The sequence below is a fragment of the Pteropus vampyrus genome, unplaced genomic scaffold (genome assembly GCF_000151845.1).
Source record: "Pteropus vampyrus isolate Shadow unplaced genomic scaffold, Pvam_2.0 Scaffold436, whole genome shotgun sequence".
Taxonomy (NCBI): Eukaryota; Metazoa; Chordata; class Mammalia; order Chiroptera; family Pteropodidae; genus Pteropus; species Pteropus vampyrus.
Genome location: NW_011889217.1, coordinates 1,802,553 through 1,818,152, shown reverse-complemented (window position 1 = coordinate 1,818,152; position 15,600 = coordinate 1,802,553). Strand labels below are relative to the sequence as shown.

The 15,600-nt window shown below is 44.2% G+C and overlaps 1 protein-coding gene across 1 annotated transcript in view; it reads right to left on the bottom strand.

Moving 5' to 3' along the window:
- The window catches only part of UNC13B (unc-13 homolog B), a 139,620-nt gene that overhangs the window by 25,900 nt on the left and 98,120 nt on the right, over positions 1 to 15,600 (bottom strand). Inside the window, exons 9-16 of the mRNA XM_023524062.1 lie at positions 11,120 to 11,166; positions 7,940 to 8,018; positions 5,661 to 5,735; positions 4,941 to 5,160; positions 3,245 to 3,472; positions 2,480 to 2,621; positions 654 to 823; positions 79 to 194 (exon numbers count right to left, since the gene is read on the bottom strand). Of these exons, the coding sequence (XP_023379830.1) occupies positions 79 to 194; positions 654 to 823; positions 2,480 to 2,621; positions 3,245 to 3,472; positions 4,941 to 5,160; positions 5,661 to 5,735; positions 7,940 to 8,018; positions 11,120 to 11,166 (1,077 nt within the window). The remainder of the gene's footprint in view (positions 1 to 78; positions 195 to 653; positions 824 to 2,479; positions 2,622 to 3,244; positions 3,473 to 4,940; positions 5,161 to 5,660; positions 5,736 to 7,939; positions 8,019 to 11,119; positions 11,167 to 15,600) is intronic.

The window sequence follows — 15,600 nt, the reverse complement described above, 5'->3', positions numbered from 1 at the left end:
ATCTAGCAATCCTGTTCATTATCAAAGGACCCTCCCAGCACTGCTTTCTGATACCCCATCTACCAAGGGCTGGCTCACCTCATGGAGACACGTATACTGTATATGATACGGGGCTACCTTCTCCTCTCCCTTGATCTCCACATTGATCTGTAGTCGGATAGCCCCTGAGACGGCTGATTTATCTGTCCTTTTCTCTAGGAAAGAAAGAAGACTAGAGATTGACACCAATGCAAGTACAGACAGTGTAGACAGTCTCCATCCTAGCTTAACCACGGAAAAAGGAGGTACTGATCCAAGCGTTCACCTAACAGGGCAAACTCGCTCCAACGACCACGCAGTCCACAAATACCCCAAATATTCCCAGTAGGAACTGTATTCCATTAGGAGAATAGGGGGCTAAAGGCATTAGAGATGAATATGAAGATTAAAGGGCCTTCTGAAATCTGGCGAATGTCCAGTCAGAGTGAGTTCCAGCCAGCCCACTCCTCTGTCCCCCATCTCCACCCAGGGTCAGTTCTCTACAGGTAAGGCAGGGTTCTGTATAGAGGTATGCTTTTAGAGATTGAGTGGTGATTCTGGTAGACAGGATTTTCCCCAAGTTCCCCATTCATGCTCTCCCTTCCCCAAAACTTTCTCTGGTCCTGTTTTCTCACCCAAGTTGTACCAAACATCCATCTCGCCACTCAGTGTCCGAACTTCAATAATGGTTTGGCCAAGGAAATCATCAGACTCCCGCTTTAGGCGCTGCTTTACTCTCGACTTGATGTCATCATCTTCATCCCACACACGTACCTTAATGCGGTCAGAAGAGTTGTGGCACTCACTGTGAGAGAATTCGGCAGGCTCTGTTAGTGACAGACCCAGCAGCCCCCAACCCTATTACTTCCAATTCCCTCCCAAAGCTCTATCAACTGCTGGGGAAGAGAAGGAGTCAGAGAACAGTGGTGCTGAAGTTCCAAGTGAGTCAGGCTATCCCAGCAAATGGCTCTTCATTCCTCAGCCTGGGTGACTCTACATACCATTATCCAGTCCTTATTGCCTTGGGACCAAAAATAGAGAGGGGGAGGAATATTCAGAAACAATTCTGACTTCCTGAGCAGCTAGCTGAATCAGCAACACCAACAGGAAAATAGCTGGACAGATGCAAAGAGCTCTAGGAAGCAACTGTTGGTTCCCTTCCCAGTCAGTAAAGGTGTTAATGTTCGTATTATGTCCATCTGGTCATATGTGCTTAGCTTTCTATCTAGCTCCCGAACTATCTAAGCATGTGCTTGGTGAACTTCTATCATTCTTTAATACCAACTTAAACTGTCATTTCCTCTATGGTGTTTGCTTTGGAGGAGGAAGTTTTCCCAGGTCCCCTGTCCCTTTCCTTTCCTTCCCCAATAGATGGGTCCTGCTGCCTAACTCAAAAGTTGTACTTGACAGAATTTGCTACTCCTTTCCCTTGGCTCTCATAATATCTTTGCACATTCCATTAAAACATTATAGTATAATTACTGGTCTACTGAAAAATAATAGACAAATAAAAAATGAGCTTCTTGAAGCTGAAAATTATGTTACACATTTTTAGATACACAATATCATGTACAGTGTCTTGTACAGAATAGGGGATTAATGAATTATTTATGAAATGGATAAAAGTGGGCCATATTGACTACAGAGCCAATTTATTTAGAATAAATCATAAGAAGGCTTCAGGTGGGAATCACTCAGATTCTCAGGTAACTGCTGAGTGTAACCATTGCCCTTGGATTGGAGATTGATGTACTAGGTCCCAATCCCTTTCCACATGAGTTCTCTAAGAAGCCAACAGAAGAAAGTCTCTACACAGCCAGCCTGTTTAGCTGATTCAGACTCAAAGTCCTGGTCCTAGGCCTTAGAAGTGTAAAAAGTATGTGGATTCTCCAGACATTACTCCAAGTCCTAGGCTAGAGCTTCTCATTTTTCAACAGCCATCCCTTACTATCTTATGAAACAGTCTGTAAAAAAGTAAGATAAAGGAGTGAGGGTGGAAGCTAAAGCAGAAAGGAAATCAGAGCCCTTTAAAGGAAATGGAAACTTCTCCATACCACAGATTTCTTCCTTTAAGCCAGAATTACCCAGTTGTTGGACAAGGACATTCCTTTCCCACTCCCCAGAAGAGTCTTCCTAGGTAGGATGGCAGGGCTGGGAGGTACACAATAGGGTGGTCATTCCCTCGCTCTGTCACTGAGCAGTGGTACAATCTTCCTAATGTTAAAAAAAGCAGTATGGAGTGCCCTTTCATAGCCCCAGGTAAGGCAGGGCTTGGGTAAAGTAACCCTGATACAAACAGTCTGTGAGAGGAAACCCAGAGAAAAAAACGGCTGCTGCCCAACTGAAGCATGTGAGAAAAGGGTTTTCTCTACTGCCTCTGATTCATCCCTTTTAGGGGCCGAGCCCAGAACAACAGGATTTAATGCTGCTCCCAAAATGCACGGAGCCCTCTGTGACTTACAAATGGAACTTCTCTTCCCAAACAGGATTCAAGTTTCCAAAAATGGTCTTGGTACGCTTCTTGGTTTTGCCCACTTGCACAGTCACATAAGGGTCACTGGATCCTGTCTTGTCCTTGGCTTGTAGGCCCTGGGCACACACCACTGCAACCCAAATACACAGAGGAGAAAGCTTCAGAGTATGCTCCAGAAGTCCATGGCACAACTCATGTTCTCCATCTCAGAGCAGCCTCTCTCTGCTCCTTGCACAGGAACCCTCATCTTCTCACTCCTCCACATCTATCCTTAGTCCTGGACCACCAACCCTCTCCTCAAAGCCCAGCCCAATAATTCCACCTCCCCTCTGGAGCCCCAACTGACCACTTACCCCTACACTGGTCCTTACCTCCTCTGATACATGCACATTTCAGCTACACCCACCCACCTAGTAAACCACTGGTTAACTATTCCCTGATCTCCTACCCGTCCCCTTTTCCCAGCCCTAGCTCTTGTAATATCAGACTATTAACCAAGTCCATAATACCTGATTGTTACCAAATCCTTCTATTATCATTCACATCTTTTGAGATACAAGTCTTACCTCTCCTAGCCCCCTGGCACCAGGGTCTAGGAGAAAAGGAGTAATGAATAATAAAGCCCTTCTTCTTCCCCTCAGTTCTGTCTTCTTTCTCCTTGGCCCCTTGCTCCCACACATTTGGAGGGCTTCTTCCCCAGGCTCCTCCCCATAGCCTAGGCCTTCCTGTCCCTTCACACTTTAGCCTGCTCACCAGTGATGGTAATCTTGGCCGACCATTTGGAGGTGCCATCCAGCACACTCTGCTTCACTGTCTTCATCTGTTGCACATGTGCGACTTTGCTCACAGTGAAGACATCCCGGATAACTTCGAAGATCTCCGGCTTATTCCGCTCTCGGATCTTCATGCGATCCTTCATGGCCATGATGATGTTCTGCGTCCGGTCTTCAGCTCCATGTTTAGAGCTCTTTTCTGCAGCCCCTGAAGGATGGCCAGAGACAAAAAGTAGGATAACCACCAGGCAACCTACTAAACCAAGGGTCAGGCTGAGGAATGGGGCCTGGGGGAGGTCACTGAGAAGTGGGAGAGGTTTAGGAAGACTGGGATATCTCTGGAAAAAGTTAATCATTTATGGGGCCTGCTGGAGTTTAATGCCTGGCCCGTAGAGTTTAAAATGCAATGATCTGGGCTGCATCTTACTCTTGCCATTTAGCATATCCCATGCAATGCTACTTCCTTGGACTCGGACCTCTGAAAGGCCCTTGAAGAGAAGATCAACACCTTTGCTATAGAGCAGCATTTCAGAAGGTTTTTGGCAAACAACCAACATGGCTGCTAGTTCTCAGCAATTAAAGGACCTGCTGGCACTTGTGCTTCTCACCCCCTCATGATGGGTTTGGGAAAAATCATCACTAGCATTCATCTTCAGGCAGTCTTTTCAGGGCTCCATCTTTTCCACTAACTGTTTTAACTGTTTCTTCATGTCTACTGTAGCTATGCAACTAGCACCAATCAGAGATTTTCAAAGAAGGGCATTTTAAGTGAACGATTCCTCAAGGCTTTGCTCTCCCTTCTAAATCAGACCTTTCCTTGAGATAACAACATGCTTGTGTGTCTAAAGACGACCTTCCTTTCTCCTACCACAATCCTTGAAGCTTTCATTGCTATGGCTTGCCTTGGAATGACACCTGGGAGACCAAGAGGGGTGAGAACACTTTCTTATATCTCCACCCCTGCTCCTCCTGGGGTCCAGATGTGCAAGCCTAGCAGGAATGGAACGAAGAGACAAGATTTTTGGAGTGCTACAACCTCCTTCGACAGAAACTTTTTTGTTTTTCCTGCTCTTATTCTCCCCACTCCACAGTAGTAGCACAAATCATATATTCAGTCAGGACCTTGGGAGTCTGGCACTTTCTCCTCTGGGATCTCTGCCTAATCCATTTGAAACTTCTCCTCCTGGCACTATTATCTAAAAGCTGCATCTATAATCAAAGAATAAATGCTGCCTTTCCTGGGTCTTAGGGTCTAGACCTCAGGAGGAACCTCTGTGAGGTCTGGAACCTCACGGAACACTCTTTTCTCATTAGCTTCAGTGCCCAATTAAAGATGCTCCAGTCATTTGGGTGCTATGGTCACTGTGGTGTGTACACTACGCAAGTGCAGCCTCTGGGATCATCTGAATCCTAGAACAGATTCTCGTTCCACGGAAGGGCCACAGAAAGCTCAAAGAACTTTTCCTAAAGTTGCTTAAGAGAGTGCTATAAGAGCTATTATTTGAAAAGGCAATGCCACTTGACTCAAGACCCTACATTCTCTGAAAAGGAAATAGCTTCAAAATAAAGTAGACTGGAGGAACGATGTGCAGCCATCCTAGCTCTTTGCTGCCAGACTCCTTTGGAGAGGCCCTGCTGTCCCTGCATCCCACCCCTCATCCTGCAGGGGCACTCACGTTGCAAGCAGTCAGCGTTGAGCAGGTCCTGGCACTTCTCATGGCACTTGACTCCACACTCGCTGCAGCGCATGCCCTGCCGGGCAATGCCCCAGAGCAGGCCTTCACACTCATAGCAGTAGGTCGGGGTAGTGGCAGTCCAGACCTCAAAGTTGTGGGGTGTGGTGCACGAAATGGGGTAGATTAAGGCCTGCAGGGTTTTCTTATACACATGGGATTTCTGAAAGACACATACCCCATCACCCACCAGCAATTTTAGGTCTCTGTTGGGAGATAAGAAACTCGTAAGGTAATCAAAACCCTGGTTTCTCCTCTGGGCATAGAGGAAATGCTCTAGACTGACTCAACCCATAGCACAGCTTGGTAGAAAGAAGCCTCCAATGTCATGCGCTCCTAGCCATTCAAGACAGGTCTGACCTGAATGCTGGATCTGAACCTAGTCCCAGCATTCAAGCTTTCTAGGGAAACAGTACTGTGTCCACCATAAAACTCTGAGTTCAGTGGTCGTATACTCCCACATAAGACTTGGGCTTGCCCCTGGTCTGGACCCTTGCCTCTCCCAGTGTAGAAGATCGAGACCTGATGCTATCTATCGGTTGCATTAACGATGTGGGAATCCAACACTCTTGAATTCCCAATTATTACGGCTCCAGAGATGATCGCCAGTTGATGGCCAGATCTTTAGACCAGTGGACTCATGAAAGCCCATGGGTCACTCACCAGCTCTTCATCCTTGAAAGAGGTGCGTGTAGCCATTGCAGAAGTAATCCCTGCCTTCCGGGACTGGACCAATGACTGTGAGAGAAGATCTGCTGTCAGCCCTGGCTACTACCAAAGACTGGCAAAGCCCTGGGAAGGGAGTTTCAGTGACCAAACCAACTTGACTATAACTTACTACCTACTCTCTATTTTTACTGTCATTCACAGTGACTGCCCATGGGTAATAGGGTAACAAGCATACCAGGTTAAGATCTAAAACCCAAGGCCCTCAGAGGGTTGTTCTAACAATATTAGAACAGCACTTCTCTCAGGGTACCTATCAAAGAATCTCTCTTTCCTTCACTATTTTTAGGGTATTCTACCCCTCATTTATAGAAAGACAAAAAAAAGAAAAAAGAAAAGTTTAGAATTACAGTAGGAAACAGGTCATTAAGAATAGAATAAACACACAACTCTGTCAGAGTCACATTCAAGAACCACAAGAATTATTCCATTTTATCCTCTATTCCCTGGTACCACCCCTATGCCCATACAATCCCAGGTAAATGTAGAGGCCAGCAACCCAAATGAATAGGGCACTTGGCAAGTAAAAGGGGCAATGGAGCCTCAGTCAAATCAAGCAGGGCAGAGGGCTAAGTCTGAGAGCCGGGGCTGTCCTACTAGCCAGGCTCTTATATAGAGGGGCCCCATATATCTGAAAAGCACAAGCTTTAAGGGCAGCCCCTGGAGGCAGTGAAAAATAGGCAGACAGAGGTTAGAATATAAGTCTAGGAGGAGAGCAGTTGGGAGAGGCCCAGGTGGTTTAAGATGTGGACTGTTACAGAGGATAGAAAAGGGCTCTAGAGACACTCACCATTGCCTGCACAGAGGACAGCAGAAAAAGGAACAACATGATGTTAAAGCCCCCACCAAGGGCACAAAAAAACTTTCAGAGGCAACTGAGAGGTTTTCCCCTATAGTCCAATGCAGGGAACATGTCCCAATCCCCTTTGCCTCTATCCACTAAAAATGGTCTTCAATCCAGACAGCTGGCCAGGACCCAAGGTCTAGAGCTCCTACTCAAAGGAGAGTTATGCCAGAAAGTGAAATATTGGCAAGATTAAAAAGTAGAGGAGGGGAAACAAGAAATGAATAGGATACTGTTATCCGACAGTTAAGCAAAGAGAAGCTAGAGGGCAAGAGGGAGCAGAGGATGAGAAACAGTAGGAAGAAAAGAAGAAGAGAAAAAAGACAGAAGACAATGAAAGAAGGTAATAAAGAAGAGATGACATCAGAATTTATCTTCATCCAACCAGCTCAATGAAGAGTTGGTAGGAGAAGAGGTGCATTAGAAAAGAGGAAAAGGAGAAAGAAGATATACAAATAGTAGGGGGGAAAGGGAAGAAAGGAAATAAAGAAATGATTAAGAGAAAATGGCAGAGGATAGTTCCACTCAGTCAACTAAGGAGAAAGAAACTGGTGGGGGGAAAGAGATAACAGAGAATGGAGGGGAAATGAGAAAAGAGGTGCCCAGAAAAACAGAATAGACTGAAGAGGGAGAAGGAAAAAAAAAAAAAAGGAAATTAGGAGCAGAAAAAGGTAATAAGAAAAAGGGTTCCAGCCTTACTGAACATCTATCTACCTTTAGAGCTCTGAAACAGCCTGAGCCTCACTCCACCCTCACATCCACTAGGATTCCTTGAGCTGATCCTGCCTGAGGAAGAATGACCCAAAATGGGAGCTTCTGGTCATCCTGGAGGTTCTGAGATGAGCTTTACCTCCTAAGTCTGTTTCAAATCAATTACACAAATTTTTTTTATCATTATCTCTCAGTGCCAGACACTGAGTTAAGGACTAGGGGCACAGAGATAGTCTAGGAAGCCTGTCTGGGGAAGAGACTGTCATTTGACCTCCAAGAAGGAGTTGTATCAGTCATGCTCATTACACAAAAGCTCAATGATCTAGGTTAGGGCTAGAGGCAGTTTCTATTCCAGGCCATCAAAGAAGGTTGTGAGATACCTAAAGGCACTTGACACACAGAAGACAATCCCAGAACCCACCTCTGAGTGCTCAAGCTATAAATGTTCCAGTTGGAAGCTTGAGCTTAGAAGGAACCTGGGGCTTTAACGAGAGAGTGAGATAAAACAAGGTCCACTTAAGTCTCAGTAAGGCTTTAAATGATTGATCTTCAGATCAATACTTGTCATTAAATGGATCACTATCAGTTCTAATAGTTTGCCAAGGGCCAATGGGGGATACCCCAAGGATACCGCTTAAGCCTGCACAAAAGTCTTACTCACCAGATCACTGACAAGTGGAAGTGGCTTCTTTCTGCGTAGGTCTGGCATGCTGTCAATGCCATAGAGCCCTCCAGCTGGCCTGCAGAGGGAAGAAAATATGTCAGGACCTTCAGTTCTGCCCTGAGTTACTGGCAGGTTCAGTGTTCCATTTTCCTTACTCACCTTCTCCCCAGAGGAAGATGAACTGACCATCACCACGTACTTTTAAGAGAGGTAAGGAAGACAGAAAGTGAAGGAAATAAAGCCATGGGATAATGAGTAATGAAATCTGCTCTCAGAGTGCCCCTCCTTGTCTCCTTCTATGGTTTTAGCGAAGGACTTCTATGGTTGTGTCCTTGGTGGGGGCTTTAACATCATGTTGTTCCTTTTACTCAGATTTTATCCCAAAGTGACAGTTCAAGGTACCTCTGTGTATTTGAAGACCCTTGTGCTCCATAAGGCAAGATGGGAATTGATGGTTAAGAGGGCTCCTTTCCACACTCAGGCCAGAGACACTGCTCTCCAAGGATAAGTCTTTCTTGGCCTGTGCTAGAGCAGAGCGCATAGGAATGGCTCTACAGAAGAGCTGCTGCCTAGGTGAGCAAGACTACCAAACATATAGGAGACATACAGAAGGAGACCTTCTCCACCCTGAGTAAAAGAGTCACCTGTTCTATCTATCCAAACCTCCTGAAGAAAAACAGTCTCCATGGAAAGAGGAGCCCACATAATCAAGTGGAGGCAGGGGAGATGGGATGAGAAACTTTGGTCAAAAGACCATTTGGGGGCGGGGTAGTGACTATTTATTTATTTATTTATTGCAACTTATTATTTTTTTTATTTTTAATTATTTTTAATTATGGTGACATTGGTTAACGAAATCCAATAAGTTTCAGCTGTACACTTTAACAATAAGGCATATATATATACTTACACTGTGTGTTTACCTGCCATAGTTAGATTTCTTTCCGTCACCACACATTTGACCCTCTTTACCCCGTCTACCTCTCCTCTCCCCGCACCCCCTACCCTCTGGTAATCACTAGTCTATAGACATGTCCATGGGTCTCTGTTTGTTTGTCCTGTTCATTTGCTGCTTTTAGGTTTATATCCCACGTATAAGTGATATCATGTGATTTTCAACTTTTTCTGTCTGGCTTATTTCGCTTAGCATGATTATCTCGAGATTCATCCATGTTGTCGCAAATGGCAGTATTTCATCTCTTCTTATGGCTGAGTAATATTCCATTGTATATATGTACCATAGCTTCTTTAACCAATCATCTATCGTAGGGCACTTTGGTTGCTTCCATGTCCTGGCCACCGTGAATAATGCTGCTATGAACATTGGTGTGCATGTATCTTTTTCAGATAAATGTTTTCAAGTCTTTGGGGTAAATATCCAGTAGAGGAATTGTTGGATCATATAGTTGATCAATTCTTAGTTCTTTGAGGAACCTCCAAACTGGAGAGTGACTATTTAGAAAGGAAAAAGCAAAAGGCCTAGCCCTATAAATACATCAACAGGGACCAAGAAAAACATTATAGCTAGAGTAAGTGGAGATTTCTAAATTTTTATACCTTTTCTATGCTTATTAATTTTATTGTTCTTTGTTATTCCACAATAATATTCAATAACAATACAGAGAATGTCTCAAAAAGAACACCGTTCTCACATTGAGATAACCTAGATTTTATCTGCAATTCTACTACCTCTCTACATGTCCTCTGCCAAAATTCCTTCCTCTTTTTGGATCTTGGTATCACTTCCATAAAATGAGGGGGATGAACTATAAAACCTCTCCGATCTTTTGCAACATGGCATTCTGAGCCTCAATGAAAACAACTCATGCACTTGGTTTTAATGACGGCAATGAGGTGGGGAAGGTGCTGTGGCTGGGTTTACAGAAAAAAAGACATGTATCTCAGAAGAATAAGTAGGTACTGCCAGCAATATAGGTGAAGCATGAAGCCACAAATTGAGTCAAGGTCAGGAGTTGGAACAGGCAACCTGATATGTTGATTTCTAACAAACTAGCTTCCTGAGCACAGTGAAGTTTGTTTCCAATTAGACTACCAGACCTAGGGAGGTTCTAAATTTTTAACAGTTTCCAAAGACTAAGCTGAGGAAAGAAAAACAGGAAAGCATTTAAAAGATAACTGCATGGCTCCATTTAAAAATACCTTGGATATGTTCCATTGGCATGTATGTATTTTACAATTATTAGAGAAAAAAAGCTAAAGTCCAGAAGAAGGACTATTGAAGAAGCAACTGGTGCCACAAATTTGTAGCTAATTCTAAAAATATAAATGAGCTCATTTTTGCAACATAAATGAGCTTTTGACAAAAGAAGAAAGGTAGCTCTTTCACATGATTAACTCTTGATTTAAAAAACAGATCACAAGGGAAAAGAAATATGTAAAAATGTAGCAGATAACTTTATGATCTGATCTTTTTTTCCCCACTGTTGGTCACAAGGGAGAGAAGGCAGCCACTAAGAACTGTGGTGTCAGATGCCCTTTGTAGGACAAGGAGAGAAGGAAGATCCTGAGAAATAACTGGTAGTGGATGTGACAGGAATGGGAGTGGAGAGGCACTTAAACTCTTTTCTCTCTTAAGAACAGTCGGTTAGTTACAGGCAGCAGTTGAGCACCTTAAAATGACTCTCTGGTACAATCACATGGGTCTGAAACTCCTAGACAAGCATAGAAAGAACATACAGCACTCATAAAGTATGCTACTTATGTCCTGACTAGAATGGAATGGAATAAGTTGGTGACTCACAACAGCTGAGGCAGGACGGAGCCCAGGTAGAAATCTAATCAGCTACATTATCGACAATGGAAAGAAATTATCTCCAAATGTAGATATTTTTCTAGTTTCCTTCTTCTTCTACCTAAAGAGTATATTACCACTACAACACAATGGATCAGAAATTCCAGAGGCAAGGATGGGGAAGCCTCAATGCTCCATACCCTGTTCCAGGGGAACCACTCTGCAAAGCTCTTTTCTGCCTCTAAGTAATCAGTCTGCAGAGTTCTCTCCTCTGTCCCAGAGAACAACCAGTCTCTACAGTGGAGCCTCTTCCTTCCCCAAGATCAAGTTTATGGAGCTGTTTCTCCTATTTCCCAGGGGAAAAGCTAAAACATAGCAGGAGAGACTGTATAAAATCCACAGAAACCTTGCAGGCAATCACTTACCCTTCTGGAAGCCACTGGGGCAAAGAGGGGTCGCCATCACTTGGAATCTTTAAAAAAAGATAGAAAAAAGTTAGATCTTATGGAAGATAGGAAAATGCCATCTCTCTTTGGTCAGGCATTGAGCAGTAACATAGAAAGCTCAGAGAAGTGTAGGTCACATAAACCATGTGGTGACACAGTCAGGCTCATGTCTAAGCTAATGCCTTGATCAGCCAAGGGCAAGAAGCAGGCTGCTGAAATGAGCAGTATTTAATTTCCCCTCTCCCCAGTGAATAGAAAGGATATAAGCCCAAGCTCACTGAGATCCCAGGGCTAAAGTCCACTGGGAGTGTGACAGCTGCCAGAACTTATATCCCCCTCACACAACGCACTGGTATATGTAACAGTAACCAAAGCCAGGAAGAGAGTCCACTTAGGCTTCCAGGCCTCACTAAAACAAAAAGACAACTTCATATAGTCTGGTCTTCTTCCAGCTGTATTCATAAGTTTCCTTGGGTGCCCAGAGTCAGACTTGGTCTTTCTAGATTCTCATCTCATTTTGTGATCTGATTTGGCTTAGGTTCCTTGAAGCCCTAACTCACTGACACTGAATACACTCTATATTTGATAAGCTCTAAATAATCAGAGAACCCAGGGCAGATTAGACACTTAGATTATCATTCTGGTGAATTTTATGAGTTCTATAATGAGAAGTTGACCATTGGGGCACCAAATAATTCAAGGAAGGAACAGGTTGAAAACAATTTTTAAAGGTTTTTGCACAAAAGAACCAAAGCAAATCCTTTAGGCAGCATGCAGAGAGTTTCAAAGTTGCCAGGGCTCTCTAGAGAACGAATGGTAAATGCTGTTTAGGCTCAAGGAACCTAGTGCTAGTAGGTCTGAGGCTTCCTGCCCCACCTTGTTACCCCACACCCCCCAACAACTTCCCTGCCACCTGAAACCTGGGCTCCAGCTAACTATCTTGGAGCAAATGAGCTCCAGTACAAAGGAGGCAGAAGTAAGCTATTTAGCTTTGGACAGGGGGCAAAGTTTTGGGAGAGCTAAAGATGGGAGAAGTTATAGACAAAATGAGGCAAGATAGTAGAAAAGGGAGAGGTAGGACAGGATAATAGGTGATGTAAAACTGGGTAAGAATTACACTGGGTCAGCAGTAGGCAAAGATGAATTTTGGATTTAGGACCCTTCTTGGTAAGACCCTTTTCAGGTTGTCTCTGTTCTAATCAAGCCTATCTGCTACAGCCCTTCAGGACCCCATTTTACCTCATCTGCCTCCTGCCCTGGTTCTGTGGGTGAGATGATAATGGTAAAGGGAGGGCCAGGCCTAAAATGCAGCCAGAAGTGGTCGAAGGAAGTCTCCTAAGGTTGTTTGTGAGGGGCCACCATTCCTAAGTCCCCAGATCCTACCAACCAGAATTTATTTTCCCTTTGGAAACAGTTGCTGTACTGAGCAGATTTTTATTTCCTACCTAGAATTAGATGTTTGCTAGAAACTACTGAGCTTAAGGAAACAAAGTCACAAAAAGTCTTTGGGAGCCAGGATACACTGGCTCAGATCATATACATTTCCTGAGCTTAGAGGGGACAATGGGTCTGCAGAAACCTGCAGCACAGCTTAGAGCATGCACACACAGGACACTGAAGGAGGGCCAGGGTGTCAGAGGAAGTCTAGACAAAGTAACCATGGGAGGTACATTCGTAGAGACATGTTGTGCTTGAGGGAAACACAAGGTGAGCATAGACCTTGCACAGAGGGCTACAGAACATGTGTGCACACCCATTTGGAAGAGGATTTAGTGTTCACTAGAGCCTGAATCACAGGCAAAGCAAACCCTTATGGTCTTCAAGAACCAGTGCTTGCAGGCACAGAGAATTAGTATACTATGCATTCATGTGAATGAGGGAACCACATCACAGGTATGCAGGAGCCTGTGCTCACAAAGAGGTCAGGAAGCACATTTACACATAGGGTCCCAGGCAAGAGGCACCAAACCTGCAGCAATTCCTGCTCTCAAGTACAAAGTTTGTATGCATGCTGGGCTCAGCAAGGGTTTATAGCAAATGCCAGGCTGCAGCAACAAGTAGAAAATGGACACACTGTGCAAAGTAGGAGAGGAGGAGGGTAATCAGCATCTGGGGAAGTAAAACTGAGTACAAATATAAGCACACACATGCTACACTGAATGTGCACCATGCTGGTACACACATTCTCACACTGTGCTCCAGGGATGTCTGCAGGAGCACACAAGCATGGAGCATGCACACAAACTGCTTTCAGGAAAAACAAACTATATGCACGAGCCAAAGCTCAGAGGCACAGATCATGTGCACATGCCCAGGAGGGGGGGCGGTAAAGAATAGACAACAAAAAGGCCCTAAAGGGCCAGAAGCACAACCTGAAGGGCTCCTCGCTTTCCTTCTGCAAGGAGAGAAAGAGCAGGAAAAAAAGGGCAGAGAGGTTAGTAGATTCTGTCCTACAGCAAGGAACCCAAAGAAAATGCCAGCTAATCCTCAAGGAACATGGAGGAGAGGGAGAGGTCCTCTGAACAACGGCAGTTCACAGAGCCCAGCTTCCAGAATCCTTACCTCCTGTATTTGCTGGCCGCTGCTTTTTAGTTTAGAACATCCAGGTTTGGCTACTCAAATCAAAGGACACAGTCTACCTGGGGATTCCAGTCACCCTTTTCCCCTTTCCAAAGTGGCCTGCATTCAGGGTTGGGGCCACCAGTGCTACAAGACCAGCTTTGTTACCAAGGCCACTCCAACAGGCTGAGCTGGCTGAGCACAGTGTGAATTCGTTTCTTCCTCAGAAGCTGCATGAGCTCACTCTGGATCTGGAATAAGTCCTCTAACCCCAAAAGCCTGGTGGCTAAGCCCTTTCCATTTTGTAATGTGGGGTTGGCCATGCATTTGCCCAGCAAGCCCTGGCCTATCTTCCCAGAGCCTAAGTTAAGTTAGGCCATGTTAAGGCTTAGAGTTAAGGCCAGGACCAAGATGCTCAACAGCTATAGACCTGGGGGCATCAACTGGCAACTGTCCTAACAGAAGTCACCATGGTCTGGATGATAAAACTATGACTGCAATCCCAGGTCTGATTGTCCATCAAATCCAGAACAATTCTCCAAAGGAAATTGATACTTCCAGAAGGGTCCAATTAAGCCACAGTAGAGGAAAAACAAAGTTCAGAGATTGTTCCTTTCCTGTTTGTTAAAGGCTGCATTGCCTTCTAGGCCACACATAGGCCCATAGCTTTTCTTCTCTAAGGAAAGTCCAACCACCTAGGCCCATCAGCTCTCCTCTACTTTCTATTCCCTCCATTTTAAAGACTCACTGATATTACATAACAAGTAGGAGAATCAGAAACAAAATCATTATTTCCAGATTTTCATGCTATTTATGATAACCTAATGGGTCACCTGACCTGACAGAAGAATGAATTCAGGAACAGGAATCCTCCAAAACAGACCACCTACAGGAAGGTGGGTGAGATAAAAAAGACAATTCCTGGAATGCCGACATGTCTCTTCTATATCTCCTCCCTATCTCCCCCAGAGCACTCTGCTTCCTTTGAAAAAGAAAATTACGGAAGGAACACTTTAATTGATCCTGTGACTCAAATTGAAAAGGTTTCTCTGCTCCTCCACTACCTTAAATGTATTGTATACATGTCAAAGTTACTTTGATTGTGTCCTGTTCTTCCCAAAGTTCCCCATTAAGCCTAAAGAATAAAATCTAATATGTTGACAAGGCCATCAACGCTTTCCACAATCTGGCCTCTCACATCTACGGGCTAGGCTCAGACTTAATTCTTAAGACTTAGCTCAAATGTTAATGCCTCTGTGAAATTTTCTTTACCTGCCTTCCTCTCAAAAGCAAAATTAGGTGCCTCTTCACCATGTGCCCATGGTACCCAAGCTTTTAGGTGCATACTTCTATGACAGTATATTGCCAGTACTGTTTCATTTTAATTGTCTATATAAATGTCTCCCTTTATACACTGTGAACTTCTTGAGAGCAAGAATTCTGTGTGTGTGTGTGTGTGTGTGTGTGTGTGTGTGTGTACACACACAAATATATATATATTTTAAGCCTTGTAACCTGAGGGCTTAGCACATCTCCTAGCATTTGTAAGTAGTAAAAGGAACCTGAACTTTGAGGACTTAGAAAGCAACACCTTTTCCTAAGAAAACGTCTCTTGTGCATCTAAGATAGATTTCTTAGTAGCCTGTACCATTTTCTAGACACCAAGGAACTGCTGCACTGGCTCTTTAGTTTGTCCCACCCACTGGAAAAACAAGAAAACCTTTTCTCGTTAGGAACCAAACTTTTTGTGCTTCCTAACTTCCTAAAATGCCTTATGATTTTTCCACTCAGATTTAATTTTCAGTATAAGTGATATATGTCTAAAGAACACCTGCTTTGCAGGAAAATCCTTGACCCCCTCAAGTTGACTTGAGACACTCAACTTATTTAAGCCTGCATGT